This window comes from Equus quagga, chromosome 7 (genome assembly GCF_021613505.1).
Source record: "Equus quagga isolate Etosha38 chromosome 7, UCLA_HA_Equagga_1.0, whole genome shotgun sequence".
NCBI classification, from domain to species: domain Eukaryota; kingdom Metazoa; phylum Chordata; class Mammalia; order Perissodactyla; family Equidae; genus Equus; species Equus quagga.
Window position 1 is genome coordinate 89,655,868 of NC_060273.1, and position 23,755 is coordinate 89,679,622.

The following is a 23,755-nucleotide window of genomic DNA, read 5'->3' on the forward strand; positions in this document are numbered from 1 at the left end:
AAATAGACTTTAAAACAAAAAATATTACTACAGATAAAAGGAGACATTTTATAATGACAAAAGGGTCAATCAGGAAGATATAATTGCATATACGCATCTAATAACAGAGCACCAAAATACGTGAAACAAAAACTGACAGAAATAAAAGAAATAGACAAGTCAGCAATAGCTAGTGATGACTTCAATACCTTACTTTCAATAGTAGACCTCTAGTGTTGAAATAAATTTCTAAGCCCAAGATGGAGCCACTCCTGCCCAGGGTGCCACATCAACAAACCAAAACTTAGATTTTCATGTCCCCGTAAACATTCCACTTAACCAGAAAGGCAGTATATCCAGTCAATTCTCAAACGCCAGGCTAGCTCTGGGCTCTCCACTTACTTCCTTGTTTCTTATCCTTTATTCTATAAAAGCTTCCTGCCTTATGCCCCATTTTGCAGTTCTCCAAATGATGGCTGTCCATTTCATTAAGTGTTAGCTTGTATCACCTAAATTGTCTTCTTTAATCATTTTTTAATACCCTGTAAATATGTTATTTTTACTTTATTTACAGATCTTTAAGTTGATGTTAGATGGACATCTGTATCTTTTTTTGTAATAGTTTCCTTGGTGCTGTTATCAGAGAGGAACACAGCTAGATGAAGCATAACTTAGATCTACTATGATCTTTTTTAAAAAATTACGGTAAAATATACATTACATAAAATTTACTATTTTAACCCCTTTTGAGTGTACAATTCAATGAAGTAAATCCCCTTGTTGTGCAACCATCCATTTCCAGAACTTCCTCATCATGTGAAACTGAAACTCTGTACCCATTAAACAATAATTCCCCATTCTCCCTCTCCCTGGCAGGCCTTGGTAACTACCATTCTACCTTCTTCTCTAGGAATTAGACTGTTCTAGGTATCTCATATGAGGTATCTAAGTGAAATCATACAATATTTGACCTTTTGAGTCTGACTGACTCACTTAACAATGTTTTCAAGGTCTGTACATGTCGTAGCATGTATCAGAACTTCATTACATTTTATAGCCGAATAATATTCCATTGCATGCGTATATCACATTTTGTTTATCTATTCATCTGTTGATGGACATTTGAGTTGTTCCCACCTTTTGGCTATTGTGAATAATGCTGCTATCAATACTGGGGTACAAATATCTGCTCAAGTCCCTGCTTTGAATTCTTCTGGGCACAGATCTAGAAGTGGATCAGAAGGTGATTCTACGTTTAATTGTTTGAGAAACCACCATACTGTCTTCCATAGTGGTGCACCTTTATGCATATGGTCCTTTTTATGTTGTTAAATTATGTGAATCCACTGTTTGCTGTAGGAATTGACACTCGGATACACGGAACCCATACAGAAAGTACAACTCAGCTAAAATTGTATGATGTATCATAGAGTGGCCTGCCAAACACTTCTAATTAGCATGTTGATTAGTTACCAGTGTCCAGAGCTTTAGGGGTATGTGTGTTAGTGGAGTGGGGCAGAAAAACGGGTGTTGGGGCAGTCAGAAAAGTAGCAAAAATAATTCTACATCCTGCAACGCTATTTCAGTTTGGCTCATCTGACGCTGAGTTTTGGAGGCAATGAATAATAAAGATGCAGTGAGGAGGAGAGAAAGGTAGAGGAGTGTGGTAAGGTTAGACACAGGACTCGATCAGTCTGGTTCTTAACTATTTGGTGTAACATTAATTTCAGTGAGACAGTTTTCCTTGCTCCCCCACTTTATCTCACATGTTCTCGGAGCCTCTTTCCTGTCTAAAGTTTTTATAATGTACAACGCATGCAACTGACTTATAGCTTTTAAACAAATTGAACCTGTCGGTGAAATACAAATGTACAATGGACATCTCTGGGAGGGTAGAGAGAAAGAGACAGATTGAAGCACTTCATCACTTTATTCTTCCTCCCTCAGACCAGTCGCCTCCGGTAGCCGTGGGAAATCACCGTGCTTTGGTATCTGGAGAGAGGAGAGTGCAAAGGCATGTCTGCAACTTTTGCTTCTGGTGGGCCTTTCTTCAAGACAACTTTACGGTCTTCCCCATGGCAAAGCCTTTCGCTGTGATTCAAAAACAAAGAGTCTTCTAAAGGGCCAGCATAGATCCCACACGCCTCCGCATGCTAAGAGAAAAAAAAAAAGTCTGCTGAATATCACACCAGACATCACTTTATTAGATTAAGATGGAAGTTGGCCAGTAGTTTTCTAACTGTCCCTGTCGAGAAGGAAGGTCTAGTGGACAGAGCAACATCCCTTTTTTAAAGCCACGCTCTCTCGCCGGAGTCTTCCGACCGCCAGGAGGCGCGGCGGTGTGAAGATGAACTTGGAGCCAGATCATAGAACGTTAGCTTCACAACTTACGTGACCTTGTACAGGTCATTTACTCCCCCACCCCCGCCCACCAAGAGACTGAGTTTTCTCAAATATAAAATGGGAATTATCAAAGGATTCTTTGAGTGTTGAATAAAACATTATATGTGAATGAAAAACCTTTTGCCAACTACTAGGTATTAAATAGATATAAAGTATGCTGCTGCTGCAGCTGCTGCTGGATAAACAACAGCTACTTGAGGTTACTGCCTTCAGTACACATTCACTTCTGACTGTTCAATAGGGCTGAATAACATTCTGGCCTGGTCTTGGGGCGCAGCCCCATCTCTTCTATGCTGTGTTCTCCTTTTTATCTTGTTAAGTGGTCTGTCATCTCCTACAGGAAAAATGGTGAGAATAAATAGAAGGAAGGAAAGCATAGTTAGCATTTACTCAGTGTACATCCACTCCATTTAATTCTCATTTAATTTTCACTTTTTCTCTGTAAGGTAAAATGTTCCATATACCAGTCACTGATTATATTTTATTTATTTTTGCTGAGGAAGATTAGCCCTGAGCTAACATCTGTTGCCAGTCTTCCTCTTTTTTTACTTGAGGAAGGTTAGCCATGAGCTAATGTCTGTGCCAATCTTTCCTCTATTTTACATGTGGGTTGCTGCCATAGCATGACTGACAAGTCGTGTAGGTCCATGCCCAGGATCTGAACCTGCAAACTGGGGCCACCAAAGCGGAGCATGACGAACTTAAACACTACGCCACAGGGCCAGCCTACTAATTATATTTTAAAAATTGTTAGGAACATTGTCAACTAAATTGCAAAAGTGAAATAGCTTATGAAAAAATTATGCTGAATTATAACTCTAAAGAATAAGGTCAAGAATAAAAGAGACGTTGTGATGCATTCAAAACAGTTTTTCATTATTGACTTCAACTCAAAGTTTACACCCTATAGTTCTAGTAAACGAAAAAGATAAAGTCAGTATAATATTGTCACCGTGCTAAAGCTATTTAGGACTTTGAAAATGACTTGATAAGCCACTACATTACATGAAATACAGCCCAATATTAAGATTATAGAAAGTCTTAACAACTATATAAATTTGATATTTAAGTCCGTTAGCTAAGTCTTGATTTCCTTGGTTTTATCTTTGTTTTCAAAATATCAGATAAAAATACATATAAAATAATCATCTCAGGGAAAATGGCAGCTTCATTTATTACATCGCATATGTGTATTTTCTTTTCTTTTTTTTTTTGGAGGAAGATTAGCCCTCAGCTAACTACTGCCAGTCCTCCTCTTTTTGCTGAGGAAGCCTGGCTCTGAGCTAACATCCGTGCCCATCTTCCTCTAGTTTATACGTGGGACGCCTACCACAGCATGGCTGCCAAGCAGTGCCATGTCCGCACCCGGGATCCGAACCAGCGAACCCTGGGCCGCCGAGAAGCGGAAGGTGCGAACTTAACCGCTGCGCCACCGAGCCGGCCCCCGCATATGTGTATTTTATAAGAAAATAATTATGCCATATTTTTGTGATTTATTTTACATATAATATTCATATTTTGTAATATCATCTGTCTTGGCAAAGTATATTCTTATTCAACATTAATTGCTTATCCATTATAAATTTGCAAATTAGACACATTTCTTTCTAGGAATTCTAACTTGAAATCTTCTCTTGTAGTCTGATTATTACATTATATTCTATTCTCCTTTAGAGAAACAACTTACCTTTTCACAAGTGAATGGTCAATCTGAATTTGGATAATGTTTTGAAACTACTAACTGAATGGGCAACCAGTCTCATCTGTAAATCTAGCAAAGTGGTCCCATAGCTCTCAGGCTGAATGTGCAATACAACTTTAAAAATGCTGTAGGTTTTTGGTTTTTTTTTGGCTGAGGAAGATTCACCCTGAACTAACATTCACTGCTAATCTTCCTCTTTTTGTATGAGCCGCCACCACAGCATGGCCACTAACAGACAAGTGGTATAGGTCTGCACCTGGGAACTAAACCCAGGCCATCAAAGTGGAATGCACTGATTTAACCACTAGGCCACTGGGGCTGGCCTACTGTACTGTAGCTTTACTATTCATGGCACCTACTTCTGATGAGCTTCTTAACAACTATGAGTTAGCATTATGTAGAGGAAAAGGTAGACATATGGTCCTGAAATCTTTCGGTCTACATCTACTTTAAGTTCATAACTGGGTTATTTGAATAGGTATTGCTATTTGACTTTTGCTTGCAAGTTTATGTGAAAGCGCATCAAATAGGTTTTTGTCAGAGAACAGAATGGTGGCTGCCAGGCCCTGGGGGGAGGGGACATGGAGAGATACAAGTCAAAGGGTACAAACTTTCAGTCATAAGAAGAATAAGCTCTGAGGATCTAATGTTCAGCATGGTGACTATAGTTAATAATATGGTAATAGATACTTGAAAGTTGCTGAGAGCAGATCTTAAGCATTCTCACCACAAAAAAAGAAAGTTAACCATGTGAGGTGATGAATATGTTAATTATCTTGATCTTGGTAATTATTCCACAATGTATATCACATTATCACATTGTACACTTTAAATATATACGATATTTGTCTATTATTCCTCAATAAAGCTGGAAAAAATTAAAAATAGCTTTTGTACAGTTATATATGTCTATTCATAGATATATTAAATAGTGTAGGCTTTTTATTATGGATGTTTATAGGAAAATACCTTCAGATTCACATTCCTGAATTTCATGTTTTCTTTCCAAGGCATAACGTAACGTCCCGGGATCAGCCTTTGCTTAAATGAAAACCGTGGCAAATGAACCTCACTATACCTGAAGATTAAGAAAGCAAGAAGGGTATCTTGTGAGTTAAATAGAATAATTTTAGCATCCTCTAGGGCATGCAGGCAGTTGTGCTGTGTCCATGAGGTCTGGACCGCCGCAGCTGGACAGTGCTGTGCCATGGTTTGAGGCTCACTTAACGATAATCAACCCACTAAATCCCCAAGCATCACCAAGATCAAGAGTCTGGACTTGGTGCCTGGACCGCCAACTGCATACTGTCCTTTACAATTTGACCCTGATGTTCATTTCAATCTGATTTTAAGGGAGAAGGCAGCGCACCATGATCTGCCTCAGGCCTACCCACTGCCTAAAGGAATCTCTAGCCAGTCAAAAAAACCAGTAATTTATTTAGCTTCTGAATTTAGTACATGCTCTACACTCAGGTCAAACTTGCCTTCCCTGCACATACATTGTTTCCCTCTGGAACATAAAGTTTGCTATATAGATGCCAAGGGGAAGCACAAAATTATTGTCCTCATCTGTGTAGCACCTGGATTGCAAAAAAGACCCCCAAAACCCAGAACCCTTAAGTCCTCACTTAGTAGCAGGCTTATATGAATTTTCATCAGAACAGTTGTTGACAAGTTTAGGTAAGACAGGACAAGTGTCTTTTCCTGAAGCCATCACTGCCAGTAGTCACAGGAATTCTCATCTAGAACTTCACTCACTAGTCTAATGATGACGACATTGCTGCCTCAGATGTAACAATGTTTTGCTAACTTCATAGCAACCCATTGCAGTTACATTAGCATTTTGATTTCAAGAGTGCAGAGCTTAGAGCTATTTTCAGTGGTTTTTTTCTTTTTACCCCTTCTTAACACATCCTTCTTATCATGAACAATTAAAAGGTGAGGATGCTTGCAGTCTTGACATAGCAGAAAATGTAGAGGACTAAACAATTATTCACAAACAATCACTTCATATTAACATCCTGAATTTGCCCTTAGCTGATTTCCCTCTAAATACTCCGTATGGTTGATATATGTCCCATTTATGCTTCACCACTTATTATTTAGACACACACTTTAAGAGTGTAAATCAGGGGCTGGCCCTGTGGCTGAGTGGTTGGGTTTGTATGCTCCACTTTGGTGGCCCAGGGTTTCAGCAGTTCAGATCCTGGGTGCAGGCCTAGCACTGCTCATCAAGCCATGCTGAGGCGGCTTCTCACATAGCAGAGCCAGAAGGACCTACAACTAGAATATACAACTATGTACTGGGGGGCTTTGGGGAGAAGGAAAAAAGAAAAAGATTGGCAACAGATGTTGGCTTAGGTGCCAATCTTTAAAAAAAAAAAGTGTAAATCAAATTTGCTTAAACCCAAACCAATTCAACCCACTTTATCCCCTAAGATTTGAGTCATATTGCAGGCGATTTCAGATTACAAAAATTCATTTTAATAAGGCAAGATTATGAGTGAGGATGAGCACCTGAACTATTTAAGGCCAGAGAGGTGGAGTGTTTTTGTTGTCAATCCTACTAGCCAACTAGTAGGAAAATGTTAGGCTGAGCAGGAATTACTGCAAGATGTACTGGTTTGGTGAGAGTATTAACTGAACACAAGTTTGGATAGGCATTCCTAGATCTGGACAGCCAGAAAGGTTTAGAGCAGAATAATTTTAATAGACAAAATTTTTTTAATTAACTATTTTTTGAGGAAGATCAGCCCTGGGCTAACTACTGCCAATCCTCCTTTTTTTTGCTGAAAAAGACTGGCCCTGAGCTAACATCCATTCCCATCTTCCTCTACTTTATACGTAGGATGCCTACCACAGCATGGCTTTTTGCCAAGCGGTGCCATGTCCGCACCCAGGATCCGAACCGGCGAACCCCAGGCTGCCGAGAAGCAGAAGGTGCGAACTTAACCGCTGCGCCACTGGGCCGGCCCCAATAGACAAAATTTTAAAGAACTTTAAAAATTGAAGTGTCAGTTTCTATACACAACATTAGGATGCAGTATGAACCAGAAATATGTGTGGTTTCCAAATGTTAAGGAAGCACTATTGATCAAAATGAACCAGGAAGGTGGGGGATGGTGCAATTCATTTAACGGCAATAAAGTAGCCTCAGGCATTAATACCCTTCAAAACCCATATTTTCACTAGAAAAACAAGCAGTATTTACATGAATACGTGGCATTTATAGTTCTACATGTTGATTATTTTTCGAATGTACTATACCTTTAAAATCACTTCTCATAAATAATGAGGAACAATATTCAGTTAGCTATTTAAAATATTTTTTTCCTTGGTTATAGCAATTTTTATGAAAGAATATTTGAGATTAAAAGATAAAATCACTTGAAACTCATTAAGGACTGCCAAAATTCTAATTTTATTTTTGTAGTCTTTTATGAATAAAAAGCAACCGATAACCATTTTCCTTTTCTTTTCCCACTTAGATCCTCAGATCCCACTTCAATGACCACTTTAGGGACTATGGAAGATTTCAAGTACACCGTCGGCAAAGAACAGTCTATAATTGCTTCCTACATATTTTTTCTTAATCTTTTTTATAAACTATAGTCAACTCTTGGAACATCGTAAGTAAACTACTTATTTCCTTCAATAAAAATGCATAACTTCAAACTTCATGCAGATGTGACATTTTTAATATCTAACTTCCTTAACATAAGGTCAAACAGTCTTAGGCAGGCTGCCACTGGGAATTTTTTAAATGTCCATGGTAATTACACAGGTACGGATCACATTCAGAATTTAGTATATGACCAAGTTAATTAAGAAGTCAAAAACAAAGTTAAAGTTAAGAATCAATACTTCTTTGAAAAACTTCTGATGTTTATTTACTTCTGGACGTAAGTGGGAAAAGCCATCGGTATAAACCTATTTTAAAATTGCCTAAAAGTGCTTAGAGCACAGAAAACATAAATTTGAATACACTTGTAATAGCTGAACGATCTATGTCTTCTTAGGATCTTTTAATGGAATGTTTTGAAACCGATCATAACTCACTGCAAAGACAAATCAGAAAAAGAAAACAAACTTTTAAATGGCATGTTATAATGACCTGGACTAAACTGATTATCAACTAGTAATTATTAGCACATGCAACAGAATGAGAAACTAAATCCTCCACTGTATACTTTTCACTATTTTCTCAGACATAAGACATTTTTACATGTTTCTACCAATCGCATTCACCTCCCCACATATTCGATTTTATTTAAAACAAGAAAATGGTTCTTTTCAGATTTTTATGTTGATCAGTGCAAAGTAAAATGAAGCAACCTCAGTAGAAATGGTTTATTACAATGTTATTTTAGAAAGACATTTCTCAAAATGTACTAAAAGATATCCAAATCATGAGAATGATCAACTTCAATGGCTTCCTCCGCATCCAACTTTGTCTCTCCATGTCCTTCCTGCGATTCGTCAAGAGAGGCCAGGGCCTCATTTGTGTCACTTGCGAAAGTTTCTCGTGATGTATCATCATCTTCTTGAAAATTTAGACTTTTAATGGCTTGTTTCATCTTTTTCCCCAACACCTGTGTTCTCCTCTTCCTAGCAGCTTTTTTATTTTCATATTCTTTTTGATTTTCAATGTAGAAAATGTCCTACAATAAAGGAATAACTTGGGTAAATAAGAACTATCATTTATTAGAAGTTATAAGTTTGTTTCTTTAAATTCCACTTCTCACAAAAACAAAGTAAATATTATTGTTAGACTCATAATTAGAGACATTAAATAAGTCCCCACTGCAAGCAGAGGATGAAGCTATGATTCAAATTCACCGTAGTGTTAGGTCTAGGGCCCATGCTCATTCTACCACTCTGTAGTTAAAATTTTCTAAATGGAAAGATACAGTAGGAAAATCATGTTGTTCAGGATTTAAATAAAATATAATCTATCATTAAAAAACAGAAGTCTTTGGAATAAAGATATACTAACTTTGAAATGTCACCACAATCATACGTGATTGCCCGTGCTGAGAACCTGAGCCATGCCTGAATTGTGACTGAGCATGATCACGTAATCTACACAATGCAAGAAAATTCCACCCCTTAAAAAACATTACTGTCATTAATGTGTGAGAATGTAAATCTTTGTCAAAAACTTTTATCACAAGGCATAAAAATAATATAGCCAGCACTGCAATACATTCCAGAATGCCAGAAATGGGATTTTAAAGCATGAAAGTAAGAGATTCTTCTAATATAGGGTTTCTTAACCTTGGCACTACTGAAATTCCGAGCTCTGTAGTTCTCTGTGGCGGCCGTCTGCTGCGTGCACTGGAGGACACCTGGTCTCTACCCACTAGCACATACCAACCTCACCCCCAAATTGTGAAAGTCAAAAACATCTCCAGACAAGGCCAAACGTCCCGTGAGAGGCAAAACCGCCAGCAAATGAGAACTGTTCAAGTAGAAAATACATTTGCATTGAAATATTAAATGGAAAAACATAAAATAACATCTGGGACCCTGACAGAGCAGATAAATATAGTTTCCGAGGGTACAAAAGAGTAGGTCAGGGATCTAAAGAGAAGGCTAAATGACTCTGCTACGACAGAGAAGGTTCAAAGGTTTAAAAGAGAAGCTAGTATAGGCAGGACACACTTCCGACATCCTATTCTCTCTCTTTTCTTTTTTTTTTTTAAGGAAGATAAGCCCTGAGCTAACAGCCGTGCCCATCTTCCTCTATTTTTTTTTTTTTAAAGATTTTATTTTTTCCCTTTTTCTCCCCAAAGCCCCCCAGTACATAGTTGTATATTCTTCGTTGTGGGTGCTTCTAGTTGTGGCATGTGGGACGCTGCCTCAGCGTGGTTTGATGAGCAGTGCCATGTCCGCGTCCAGGATTCGAACCAACGAAACACTGGGCCACCTGCAGCGGAGCGTGCGAACTTAACCACTCGGCCACGGGGCCAGCCCCCATCTTCCTCTATTTTATATGTGGGATGCCTACCACAGCATGGCTTGCCAAGTGGTGCCATGTCCACACCCGGGATCTGAACCGGCGAACCCCGGGCCCCCAAAGCGGAATGTGTGCACTTAACCTCTGTGCCACTGGGCCGGCCTCTTGACACCCTATTCTCTTCTGGGAAGGGACTCTTAAAAGCTGAATTAAGCCAGTCCCTATTATATTCTTAATGTGCACCTCTCTTCTTGTTTACAAACAGCACTGTGAAGGATGGTGAGATAAAAGGGGCCCTCTCCTTCTAAAATTCATGCTAAATAGTTATACGCAGCACACAGAATTAGCAGAGGAAGCAGTAAGGACCCCTGAAATTACGGGAATAAGGCAAAGCTTCAGATTTTTTTGGTGAAGAAGAGGAATAAAAGTATTTGCTACAGAAATAAGGAGGGGCTGGGAGTGGAGGAGGAGGGTACATATGTGAGAATAAAGTGCAGGAAGGACAAAAAAGGTGAATTCAGAGGAAAATGAGGCTGGCTACTATCTACTGAACGAGCACTTTTCTGTGCCAGGGATTATGCTAAGAACTTGACACACACGTTAACTCTTTTCATTCTCACAAGGACCTTACGAGGTAAGTATATTACCCTTGTTTTCAGATGAGGAAAGGAAGGCACAAGATTACAGAGCTAACATGAGAGGGTATAAAGTCTAAACTCATTTATGATTTCTCCAAATCCATACTCTTAAACCCTATTATGTTGCCTTCACAAAAGTATAATAATTCACAAGTGTTTCAAGAGCCTACTTACCTTTGAGTGGAAAGATAAAAAGAAGCTGTAAGTAGACAGCAGCATTTTCATTTCATGTGGAAGTACATCCTAGCATCTTGATAAAAACAATCCTATGAAGTACAATGCTTGACAACACTAAGCAAAATTATGAAGTTTCCCCTTTCCTTCCAAATACGGCAAGCCTCATTAAAAAGGAACGTTACTCCCGTGGGTTAAACAGAACAAACTGGGGAACGGCCCAAAGAAATGTTGTAGCATGTTGTTAATGTAGCAACAACAAAAGCAGACAACAGATAATCTGAGAGCAATTCTTTCGCCCCATCCACATCTATGTACAATGAACTCTACAAGTTAAAAAAACTGAACTATAAACTACCTGCAGAGGAAGATCTTGATAGCTGAGCTTTTTAAAAATATAGCAAATTGAGTGATGTCAGGATCATGGCAGAGTGAGTTGTTCCCTCTGTCTCCCCCCTTTAAGTTACAACCGACTGGACACTAATTGACCAACAAAGGATTCCTGGGGTCAGACCAGTGGCACAGTGGTTAAGTTCGCACGTTCCGCTTCTCGGTGGCCCGGGGTTCACCAGTTCGGATCCCGGGTGTGGACACAGCACCGCCTGGCAAAAGCCATGCTGTGGTAGGCATTCCACGTATAAAGTAGAGGAAGATAGGCAGGGTTGTTAGCTCAGAGCCAGTCTTCCTCAGCAAAAAGAGGAGGATTGGCAGTAGTTAATCCAGGGCTAATCTTCCTCAAAAAAAAAAAAAAGAGACACCCTACACAGCACAACAGGGCACATAAGAGATCCACGCATCTATACATCCAGAGGTGGGTGGACTGGCCCCTGGGGAGGCAGTGGACCTAGGGGAGTAGTCCCCTACCCCTTCCCTGGCAGCAGCCATTCAGAGGGTGGATCCTCACACTGATGGGTGCACCTACTAGAGGTTGCTGCAGCTCATGCCACTACAAGGGGACTTGGTAGGAGCAGAAAAAACCGATGCAGCTTGCTTCCCACCTGGTCTCCCAGTGGATCCAGCCCACACATCTGTGAGCAGTCACTGTGTGGGCATAAAAAAGGGGTACAGCTTGCTCCCTGCCCATCTCCCAGTGGATCCAGTGTGTGCACCTCCTCGCCCTCCCCTGGCAGTGGCCAGGTCTTTCCAAAAGTGGGACAGTATACAAAACTTGGCTTTTCCTGGCTGGCGAAGGGTGTCCTGAGCTGAGTTTTCAAAACACACTGGCTAATGCCAGAGACCAGAGGCTGCTGAGTGAGCAGCAACAACAACCTCTCTCTGCCTAGCCCCTGCTCCCCACAGGTGGTGGCAGGGAGAACCTGCAACCAGAGGCTTCAGGAACCACAGTATAACTGGTGACACAACCCCCAGTGGTGGCACCCCCAACACTAGCTCCACCAGCAGCTGGGGCTGCGTACAAATCCCTGGGTCCCTGGGCCACCAGCAGTGACAGCAACACCAGTGAACCCAGCAACCCTGGCAGTGGTGCAACCAGCACCCCTAGACAACCTGGGAGCAGCAGCATCCTAGCCCATGGAAAGCCTGCAGAGAACCAGTGGAGGAACACAAGACCCAGGCAACCCCAGAAGCATCAGAAGTGCTTGCAGCCTAGTGACCCCAGTGGTGACACCTGAAACTGCAGTAATGTTGTAAGCAGCAAGGCACCAGCAACCTCAGAGGCACAAGCGACACAAGGAGGGCAATGATGACACCTCTAGCAAAGGCAGTGGAGGGTGTAAAGTATAAGCTCTCAAATACAACTAGAAGCAGCTCAGAACCAAAGTAACCAAAGCTGTACCAAAATAAGAAAGGTGGTTACTAACACATATGTGCCAGCAGAGCATCAGCTCATCAAACACCACGAGAACTACAGTAACACAGACCAGAAAGAGAATGATAACTCTCCAGAAACTAAACTTCAAGTCACAGAAGATTACAATCTAACTGACAGAGAATTCAAAATAGCTGTCATAAAGAAACTCAGTGAGTTATAAGGAAACTCAGAAAGACAGTTCAATGAGCTCAGGAATAAAATTAATGAACAGAACGATTTCGTCACCAAAGAGACTGAAACTCTAAAAAAAACCAAACAGAAATTCTGGAGATGAAGAATACAATTAATGAGATGAAAAATAATGTAGAAAGCATTAAAAACTGAGCAGACCATATGGGGGAGAGAATTAGTGAGCTCAAAGACAGAGACTTAGAAATGATTCCGGTGGAAGAGAGAATTAAGATTTTAAAAAAACGAAAAAATTCTCCAAGAAAATCCAACTCAATTAGGAAAAGTAAGATAAGCAATATAGGTACCCCAGAAGGAGAAGAGATGGAGAAAGGAGCAGAAAGCCTATTTAAAGAAATAATAACTAAGGACTTCCCAAACCTGGGGACGGAATTGGACATGCAAGTACCTGAAGCTAATAGAACTCCTGATTACATCAATGCAAAAAGACCTCCAAGGCATATACTATTAAAACTGTCAAAAGTCAATGACAAAAGAAAAAATACTAAGACCAGCAAAAGAGAAGAAAATAACCTACAAAGGAACCCCCATCAGGCATTCAGGGGATTTCTTAGCAGAAACCCTATGGGCTGGGGGAGAGTGGAATGATAAATTCAAAATACTGAAAGACTGGGGTTGGCCTGGTGGCGCAGCGGTTAAGTTTGCACGTTCCGCTTCTTGGGATTCGCCGGTTCAGATTCCGGGTGCGGATATGGCACCGCTTGGCACGCCATGCTGTGGTAGGCATCCCACATATAAAGTAGAGGAAGATGGGCACGATGTTAGCTCAGGGCCAGGCTTCCTCAGCAAAAAGAGGAGGACTGGCAGGAGTTAGCTCAGGGCTAATCTTCCTCAAAAAAAAAAAAAAAAATACTGAAAGATAAAAACTATCAGCCAAGAATACTCTATCCAATGAAATTACCCTTCAAATATGATGGAGAAATAAAAGCTTTCCCAGACAAACAAAAGCTAAGGGAGTTCATCACCACAAGACCTGCTTTACAAGAAATGTTGACAGGAGCCCTCCTACCTGAAATGAAAAGGCAAAGGTATACAAAGCTTTGAGAATGGAGATACACAGAATCAGAAAATTGCAGCTCTCGATCAGAATAGGTAAATAAACAATCATAACATAAAGGATAAAGGGAAAGAAAGCATCAAAAATAACTACAACCACTTGAATTTGGTCACAAACTCACAACACAAAAAAGAATAATTTGTGAACACAAAAAATAGATGGGGAGAGGAAAAGGATGGAACCCGCATAGACTAATGGAGATAAGAGGTTATCAGAAAAAGGACTATCTCATCTATGACATCTTTCATACGAAGCTCATGGTAACCACAAAATGAAAAAAATCAGAGCAGAGTCACAAACCATAAAACAGCAAATTAACTTTTTCTATTCATAAACTTTGTATTTTCTAAAACAAAACTTAAATAATTCCCAAGTCATATACCAAAACAAAATCAAATGAAAAAAAGGAAAACAAGCCCACTCAGTTCAGTTCTGGCTTTCAAGTTTTACAGACTGTGATTGCTAGTGATATAGCAATGAAAAGAATACCTATAACATCACCATTTGGATGGCATATAAAATTACCTATAATAAAATCCTATTTGCCTTCAGGTTTTTTCCTCTAACAGTAAAGGTACTCAATCTACGCACATGCAGAAAATTTGGAAACACAGAGAAAAATCTTTAAAGCCAAAACATTTATAACCTCTCACAACAGACCAAATCATTGGCAACATTTTAGTGTTTTACACACCAATCTATTGTCTCATGCCTCTTTTCCTTTATAAATTTGTACTTTGTCTTTTAAAAAAATTCAGTGTTAACTGCATTTTCTTAAAATTATTTCACAAAAATGGGGGCTACAGGATAGTCTGTTAAAAAATGTCCCTTTAGGGGCTGGCCCCGTGGCCGAGTGGTTAAGTTCGCGCGCTCCGCTGCAGGCGGCCCAGTGTTTCGTTGGTTCGAATCCTGGGCGCGGACATGGCACTGCTCATCAAACCATGCTGAGGCAGCATCCCACATGCCACAACTAGAAGGACCCACAACCAAGAATATACAACTATGTACCGGGGGGCTTTGGGGAGAAAAAGGAAAAAATTAAAATCTTAAAAAAAAAAAAAAATTCTAAACAACAACAACAACAAAAAATGTCCCATAAGTCAACTTCCCCCTATTATTAGATATTTCAAATGTTTGTTACACTGCAATGTTTCTGGTAGACTAACATAAAAAAAACCCCTACAAACATCAAAATCCCATTCTCCACAACGAATTAGGAGAGCTGAATTTCAAGACATGTGATTCAATGAAAACATGGGTTTGAAGTCAGTGTTCCACGTAATCCCAAGCATATCATTTTTATTTCTCTTCACTGGCATAACAGGCTAACACACACTTTGATAGACTGTGGTAAACATTAAGTCATATAAATATTTGGCCTAGTGCCAGGCACACAGTGACTAAATGTTATTTCCTTCTCTCCTGCTTCTCGAAATGATTTGTCCAAGGCTTAGTTAATTACAAAAAGCTTTTCTAGATACTACTTTATTTAATCTTTTTATAGCTCTATTAAATAGGCAGGGCACATATTAAAACCTCCACTTTATGAGAAAATTGAGGCTGAGGGAGAGTAAGTGATCTGCTCACAGTTATATAATCACTAAACGGCAAAAATAAGATTAAACTCAGATTTTGAATCTTAGAGAATTAGAATTCTTTTCATCACATCATGTTATTTCTCTGAAAAGAGTGACATTTTGCTATCAAACAAAAACCAACAAAGAATGTTCTTTCTAAATATACACTTTTTGTCAGGGTTTACTTTGGAGGGGAGGAGGAACGTTAAGGTATAAGTTCTGTTCTACCACTCAACAGTTGTGTTCCTATGGAAATTTATATTGTTACAGATTTGTGTTATCAAAATAATTGTTCCAATGAGGAATAAAAGCAGTTATGAACTAGAGACTTCAAATGCGCAATAACAGTTACATTTCCTGTAGGAATTTCAATAACAGATTAAAAAAAAAATGACTGGAAGTGCATAGTCAGAAAAGAAACAACATTGAGCAGAACATGATTACATGGAGCATCAGCTCAAGAGAAATGGCTTTCTTGACCTGTCATCATTAGCATTATAGTCAGTACAGCTCACACACGGTCCTATCGCCTTCACCGCCCACTGTTGTTCTCAAGAGAACACAACAGCTTCACACAGGGCAGCTGTGCCGCACGCGCACCCGCTCCTTCCTATGCAAGAAGCTGGCTCTCCATCTCCATCATATCTGCTAAATGCAAATGTTTCTTAATTAAAAAATTAAAACATATCAAATATTGAGTTGAGAAAGACCCACACTGTTGAAAAGTTCCCATACAAGACATCCTAGTAACACAAAAATGATTAAGAATACTGATAAGCCTAGCTTCTAGTTTATAAGAAATATCAGAGATAGAGGAGTGAATGAAATAAATTCTTGAGTAGACACCACAATGTGGTACCTTCTATAAGATAACCATCTTAGACTCTTGAAAAGGTCTAAATCATAAAGGAAAATGTGGGATTAAAAAGATCAAAAGAGATATAACAAATGGAATGTGGAAATCTAGATAGGATCCTGGTTTGGGGGAGAAAAAAGAAATAAAACACATTCTCGGGACAATTCAAGAAATTGGAATAAGGTCAAGATGCTGGATGATACTGTGAAATTGTTTTTATTTCTCTGAGGTGTGGCCGTGTAGGATATTGTCCTTATTATTGGGAGATGCGTGTTGAAGTAACTAAGGCTGAGCATCATGATGTTTGCAACTTATTTCCAAATGGTATGGAAAAAAATTGTACAGGTAAAACAGGAATGTCAAAATATTAACAACCCCTGAATGTAGGTGGAGGATATATGGGTATTCGTCCTATTATTCTTTCACCTCTTCTGCATGTTTGAAATTCTTCATTAATAAAAAGTTGTAGGAAGATTAAAAAATAACTACATGCTAAGAGACTAGGAAAAACTGCCATAAAAGAAATCTCATCTTGGCTCTGAATGGGAAGAAAAAGAGGAGGCAGAGCTTTACAAAAGGTACAAGTTTTACTTGAAATGAGACAATGACAAAATTAGTCAATTTAAAGCAGAGCAGGTGACAGATTAATAGAAAATGAAGCTGGAAGCTGAGTAGAAGTCAAATTACGAAGGATCTTAAAAGTTAAGGACATTATCATTTTTACCTTAATTTGTTCCTCGCTGATACTAGGAGTGTTTTTCAGGAGATTCAGAAAAACTCCACCCGGTGTTCTTCTTCGACTACCATTCTACAAAAAAGAACAGAGAAATTATCCTGTATAGACTCTTCCCATGAATGGCCAGAGCATTTTTTAAACAGAGAAGTGCCCAAGGAGATGATAAAGTCTACCCTGACCACTGCAGTTTATCTGCAATGTCTTCCTCTCCCCTCCTCTCTATATCTCCATTTGATTTACTTCTTTTCCCAGAGCATTTATCACTTTCTAACATACTTGAAGATATTATATTTATTCTTTTTTTTTTTGGTGAGGAAGATTGGCCCTGAGCTAACCTCTGTGCTAATCTTCCTCTATTTTTTATATGCAGAACACCGCCAGACTATGACTTGATGAGTGGTGTGTAGGTCCACGCCTGGGATCTGAACCCGTGAACCCTGGGCCACCAAAGCAGAATGCATGAACTTAACCACTAAGCCACTGGGCCAGCCCCTATATTTATTCTTTAGAGACTGTCTTCCTCCCACCCCCAACTACAACATAAGCTTCTGTCTAGAGCAGTGCCTGGCACATAGTTAACATTCAGCAGATCTTCATTAGCTCTCTGGAATATCAAGTTTAATTACTACAGTATTAAAACATTGATGAATCCATAACTTTATGCTGAGCTAAACAAAAATCAAAGTACCTCAACAGTGACACAAACAAGGGTGCCCGTACATTCACGATTATTATAATCGTTTTGTTGCTAACTTCTCTTTTGACTTCTGTAATCTACGTTCATAGGCTGTTTCCTCAGCCAATGGTCTCAATTCTAACTGGTTTCTTTTCTCTCCATGTCCACAGCATAATACTGATTTATTCTCTTGTGATGTGACCATTCAGATTCAGGAGGAGCAAATAAGAAGGAAGCCACTCAAACGTCATCCTCACTGTGTGGGGAAACTGAGTTAAATGAGACCTGCAAAACCACTCTGTGGGATCCATTGCCACTGCCTGAGAGCCAGCCCGAGCCAAGACTGCTCTTCCTGCCACTCAGCCAGCAAAGGGTTCTCAACCTTGTTTTTTCATTAGTGCTTCCCCTACCCCAGGAGCCTTTTCAGACAATTTTTCTCCTACTCCCCCCCCCCCACCACCCATGAAATTTAATACTCACAGATACACTGTGTATCTACCTGTGCTCTATACATAACAAGAATAAGATTCCCGGCCCCCCCCCCAAGAACCAAATGTCAAGAATGCATGAATAAATCAAAAGCAACACCACTCTGTTCACCATCACTAAGCGCTGGGCATTGTGAGAAGCACTTTATGTGCATCATCTCTGATCCTTATGACATAAGATTAATGCCCATTTTACAGTTGGGAGACTGAGGCTCTGAGAAGCCAAATAATTTAGCCAAATCTCACACCTAATAAGTTGCAGACCCATAATTCAAAACAAGGCACCCCAAATTCCAAAACCCATATTCTCAAATCTGAGCTTCGAGGTTCCCCCTGGACTCTTAAAATTTTAGCCCTTACTCTTAATGAATCCTATAAGAGATGTGTTGTTGACTGCAGATTAACAGGCTACAATTTATGTATGTTTTTTGTAAGGAAAGGATTAATTGCAAAAACCAATTATACTGAATTTTTAAATTCAGTCTTCATTATTAAAGAAGTTTTTAAAAATCTTAAACACACCGAAATATGTTATGATACATAAGAGATCCAATGATCAGAGAGGTTTATTCTGTAAAAAATCACATAAGTGGCTGGCCCGGTGGTGCAGCAGTTAAGTTCAGGTGTTCTGCTTCGGCAGCCCAGGGTTCACTGGTCTGGATCCTGAGCGTGGATCTACGCACCGCTTGTCAAGCCATGCTGTGGCAGGCATCCCATATATAAAGTAGAGGAAGATGGGCAAGGATGTTAGCTCATGGCCAGTCTTCCTCAGCAAAAAGAGGATTGGCAGCAGATGTTAACTCAGGGCTAATCTTCCTCAAAAAAAAAATCACATGAAACACAACACAAAACCAGAAACAACGAAGCAGTTAGACTTACCATTATAAAAAGGCCACCATTTTGTTCAACTTCAGCAGTTTCCATGAGAAGTTCAATTGCCTTTTTATTCCCAATTATCCTCACCACTCGGGCTATTAGATCTTTCTTTGGTTCCTGCAACCTAATAAGGAAGAAATAAAGTAATATTAACCTCTTTAATTGTTGTATAAAGTTGAAGAAATCTACCTTAGTCTCTAGGTTAGTCCCCAACAAGAATTAAAATCCTATTTTAACATTTGCTTTTCGAAATCTTCAATATTTAACCTTGGAATCACTGACATAGAAACATTCCTATCTTGGATCACTCAAGGAGACAGTAACCACCTCCAGTCCCGTAACTGGCCTCTTCATTTTCCCTTCCTGGATTATGGTGGATTTCAAAATAAATGTGCACATACAGCAAGGGGAATGCAAGGCTAAAAGCAAAAGCAGATAAAACCAGTCCGCTCCTGTCAAAACAAATAACAAACATACACTCTGCTTTCAATTATTATGACTAAAAGTTAGCTCTCCTAACTCCAGAGATGTCTGGGAGCTTTCAAATGAACAGAATATGGGGGCCGGCCCCATGGCTGAGTGGTTAGGTTTGTACACTCTGCTTTGGTGGCCCAGGGTTTCGCTGGTTCAGATCCTGGGAGTGGACGTGGCACCACTCATCAGGTCACACTGAGGTGGCGTCCCACACAGCAGAGCCAGGAGGACCCACAACCAGAATATACAACTATGTACTGGGGGACTTTGGGGAGAAGAAGAAGAAGAAGAAAAAAAGAAGACTGGCAAGAGATGTTAGCTCAGGTGTCAATCTTTAAAAACAAACAAACAAATGGATAGAATCTTTCCCTCACAGGTTCCCTGCCTCAGAACAAAGGATATAGCTAATACCTACTGACAGCTTATTATGGGATATGCACAATCCTAAGAACTCTATATACATCATCTCAGTTAATTCTCTCAACAACCTTATGATGCAGGTACGATTACTTTCATTTCATCATCGAGAGGTAAAAATACAGGGAGCCTAAGTAACACTTCTAACGTTGGAGCCCACACTCCACAGAGATGAAGAGGATCAATATTGCTGAAGTCCTACCCGTTCCCTAATGAGACCCGGCTTCCTCTGTTTCTCCTCAAGAGGAGGCAGTACATTACTGTGGAAAGAGCACTAGACCAGGAACAAAGGGACCAGAGTTTGGTTCCAGGCCTGACACTTAAGTTTGTGACCTTGGGCAAGCCACCTAACTATTGGGCCTCAGTTTCCTTATCTGTAAAGTGAAGGCTTTGGTTTACAAAATCTCTAAGTTCTTATCCAGTACTCAATTCCAAACTCACTCGGTATTTCAAAAAGCCAGTACTAGTGTTGACAGGCTTGCCTGGAAAGTAAATACTTGTTTTCCTACCAGCTATATTACTCTTGAACCATATCTGTTTTCAAATTTGTGTCAGTATTCATTAGTCATTTAGAGCTAACGAAGTTAAAATTTGAACTTGTTAAAAATACATGAAATATAAATTTACAAGATATCAAGTAATTCTACTCCCAGGTAGCTACCCAAGAGAAATTAAAATACATGTCCAAAGACCCGCATGTGAAAGTTTGTAATAGCATTAGTCACTATAGCCAAATGGTGGAATAGCAATTCAATATGGATGTGTGTATATGTGTGCGTGCACACATAAGTAAATAGTTGATTCCTGCTACAACATGAACCAGTCTCAAAAACATTACACTAAGTGAAGGAAGCCAGGCACAAGAGACCACACACTCTAAGATTCCATTAATACGAAACGTCTAGAAAATGAAAATTTATACTAACAAAGTAGATTACCAGTTATCTGGGGACGGGAACAGGATTAACTTTAAATGGGCTTATGGGTAAGAGGAATCTTATTGGGGTTACAGAAATGTTTAAAAAGTGGTTTATGGTAATGGTTGTACAACTGATAAATTTACTAAAAAAATCAACACTTGAAAAGAGTAAATTTTATCATATGTACAATTTGCCTCAATTAAGCTGTAAAAAAAAAAGTCATGAGTATTTGAAAACTTAAAAAAACACATGATTAAAAAGATGTTTGTATCTAAAGAGCTCTATAGCACTAAATGGAAAGAGCTGCTTAAAAGTTTATAAAAGTCTCCAAAAATTATTCTATCAGGCCTGTCCAAATGTTAGAAAATCCAAATATATTCACATAACCAAGTAAGCCCAGAGTTTGTTCCTTAAATTAAAAAATCTCAAAAAGGATCATCATTAATGTATCTGGAATCTATTTCATTTCCAATAAACAGAAGATAGTTGGTTAAATGCTCATCTGTAGGACAAATTTAAATGCTCACCTGAAAGAAATTTCATCAGCCACTTTCTCTTGAGAATCATCCTCTGTGATCTCATACCGGCCTTTATAGTTCATTTCTACTCTGTCCCCTAGTCTGTCTTTGACAGGTCGTTTCCGTTTGAGATGACCTTGCCCATTTTCCTCTTCCTTTGATCCCGTTTTTTTGCCACCATGCATATATTCATCTAGCTCTTTGTCTAATTCTTTTGTGTGTTCTTGAGATTCCCTCTTCAGTTTCTTAGCAAGCAAATAATTGTAGGTCTCGGATTGCCTGCTTTTGTCAATAGTGCCCTCCATTCCCAAGATCCCAAGTTCAGTGGCCACCGCATCTTGATTCTGTTCTTGCAGCACAGCACCCCATATGTTGTTAACCTTCTTTCCTCCGGCAACAGGGGGTTTCTGGCTGCTCTGGCCAAACTGAAAAGGCTCTGGTTTGGGAGGAGGGTTAAAACATTTCTGTCGCTTGCGTTTCCAAAGAGAGCTATCATCATCTGAATCGGAAAAACTCTCTTCACTCGAATCCACGCTTTTAACAGTCCGGTAATGTGATACTGGTGCACACGCCGCGGCAGGATCCTGGAAGGGCCTTGCTGCACTGTCCCTATCTAGCACTTTCTGCAAGTGAAAGGAAATACAGTCAACTCCGCAAAACACATTAACTCCACCTACCAACTGCTATTTAAAAAAAATTACTTAGGGATTCAGCTGGACCATTCTGAAACAGAACTGATCTTCAAAGACATCTCTGAAACCAATCTAGTCTCTACTTTTTCTAAAGTTCCACATGGAATTTGCCAATATTAAAGCCACAAATTCTTTTTTTTTAAATTATCTTATTGAGGTCACATTGGTTTATAACACTGTGTAAATTTCAGATGTACATCATATTACGGATTCTATATCAACTGCATTGTGTTCACCACCAAAAGTCTAGTTTCATCTGTCATTCTACCTTTGTACTCTTTTAACCCTTTCACTCTCTCCCATCCCCTTACCCTCTGGTAATTACCAATCTTTTCTCCGTATCTGTGTGTGTTTATCTTCCGCATTCGAGCAAAACCATATGGCATTTGAATTTGACTTATTTCGCTTAGCATAATACTCTCAAAGTCCAGCCGCATCACAAATAAAGCCACAAATTCTTACTTCTATAGCTAAATGCAGTACTTAATTCTAAGACCTCCTTTTAAAAAATTACCGAAGCTCTTAATTCTCACTTTTAGAAGATTTCAAATCTTTTTGTTATTGTCAGAATGTTTGAAAATGACATACACAATAACTGTTACTAGCAGTTAAAACAATTTGTTTTCTTTCTTTCCAAAGACCCCTGTCTTGCATTTGGACACATCAACTTCACTTGGTTTTGTGATTACACTCCTCTTAGAATCCCTGAAATATTACTTGTAAAACTGGAGAGTCCATGGCATTAAGTTTACCAAGTCATGGGACAATCTAAGTAAAACAGCCTGAAAGAGACCGAAACACAAAACATCTTGGTACCAATTTCCTAAGACATTTATATCTAAAAGGGATCACCTTTGTTTTTTGTATTAAACACTAAACCAAGTATTTATTGAGATCCTATTATGTGCTAGGAATGGGGGCGGGCTGACTTAAGTCAATAAGAAGACAGTCTTCCTATCCTCAAATAATAATGGCAGCTAACGTTTGCCAGGCATTACCGTGTGCTGTATGCTCCAGCGAGTCCTCACAACCGCGCTATCAGTGGCGTACTATTATCATTCCTATTGTACACCTGGCCCACGAGGCTAAATAACCTGCCACAGGTCACAGAGTGGCGGCGCCAGAATTCGAAGGCGGGCAGCCCGGCACCAAAGTCCTCTAAAAGAGCTTGCTACCGAGTACCGCAGTCAAGACAAATTCCCATTCAGAAAACTGGGATGCTAATATAAAACCTAGTGCCACCTTAGCGCGTGACGAAGCTAGGTTCGATGGGAATATGGCAGACCAGGCCCCTGAGCAAGTGATGAACTTCATTCCTGGTCCTCAGTCTCCCTCTCTGCTCTGGGCGAAAATGAACGCCATGGGCCGTTTCGGGGCGATGTTCCCAGGTTCTGTATTTTCGGCAACAGCTGCCCTTCCGGGACAACCCGGCGCCGATGGAGGGGGGACTCAGTTAGGTTCAGAAAACGAACGGCGGCGCATGCGAAGCGGAGAGGAGGCGGCCGCACGCCGGGCTCCCGGAGGCCGCGAGGCCCGCGGGCCCCCCCTCGCCGCGAACGCCGGCCCGGCTGCCTCCCCGCCGCCGCTGCCCCC

The 23,755-nt window shown here is 39.9% G+C and overlaps 2 protein-coding genes across 2 annotated transcripts in view; both read right to left on the reverse strand.

The window, feature by feature from the left end:
• Nucleotides 1-1,922: 1,922 nt before the first annotated feature.
• TEX43 (testis expressed 43) lies at nucleotides 1,923-5,798 on the reverse strand. Its single transcript, XM_046665791.1, has 3 exons — nucleotides 5,713-5,798; nucleotides 5,054-5,162; nucleotides 1,923-2,132 (listed from the first exon to the last, which is right to left on the reverse strand). Exons 1-3 carry the CDS (start codon nucleotides 5,796-5,798, stop codon nucleotides 1,923-1,925), a joined length of 405 nt encoding a protein of 134 aa, XP_046521747.1.
• A 1,686-nt stretch (nucleotides 5,799-7,484) lies between these two features.
• PHAX (phosphorylated adaptor for RNA export) overlaps nucleotides 7,485-23,755 on the reverse strand; it is a 16,874-nt gene continuing 603 nt past the window's right edge. Inside the window, exons 2-5 of the mRNA XM_046668068.1 lie at nucleotides 21,480-22,093; nucleotides 19,145-19,265; nucleotides 17,090-17,173; nucleotides 7,485-8,745 (exon numbers count right to left, since the gene is read on the reverse strand). Of these exons, the coding sequence (XP_046524024.1) occupies nucleotides 8,476-8,745; nucleotides 17,090-17,173; nucleotides 19,145-19,265; nucleotides 21,480-22,093 (1,089 nt within the window). The 3' untranslated portion in view covers nucleotides 7,485-8,475. The remainder of the gene's footprint in view (nucleotides 8,746-17,089; nucleotides 17,174-19,144; nucleotides 19,266-21,479; nucleotides 22,094-23,755) is intronic.

Bases quoted from the DNA above. Each gene is read 5' to 3' on its own strand.
- TEX43 (XM_046665791.1), bottom strand. From the start codon at position 5,798: ATGGCTTCAGGAAAAGACACTTGTCCTGTCTTACCTAAACTTGTCAAC. The intron at 5,163-5,712 runs GTGAGGACTTAA...CTTAATCTTCAG, and splicing joins TCATATAAGCCTGCTACTAA to GTATAGTGAGGTTCATTTGC. The intron at 2,133-5,053 runs GTATTTTCCTAT...TTTTTCTCTTAG, and splicing joins TCAGGAATGTGAATCTGAAG to CATGCGGAGGCGTGTGGGAT.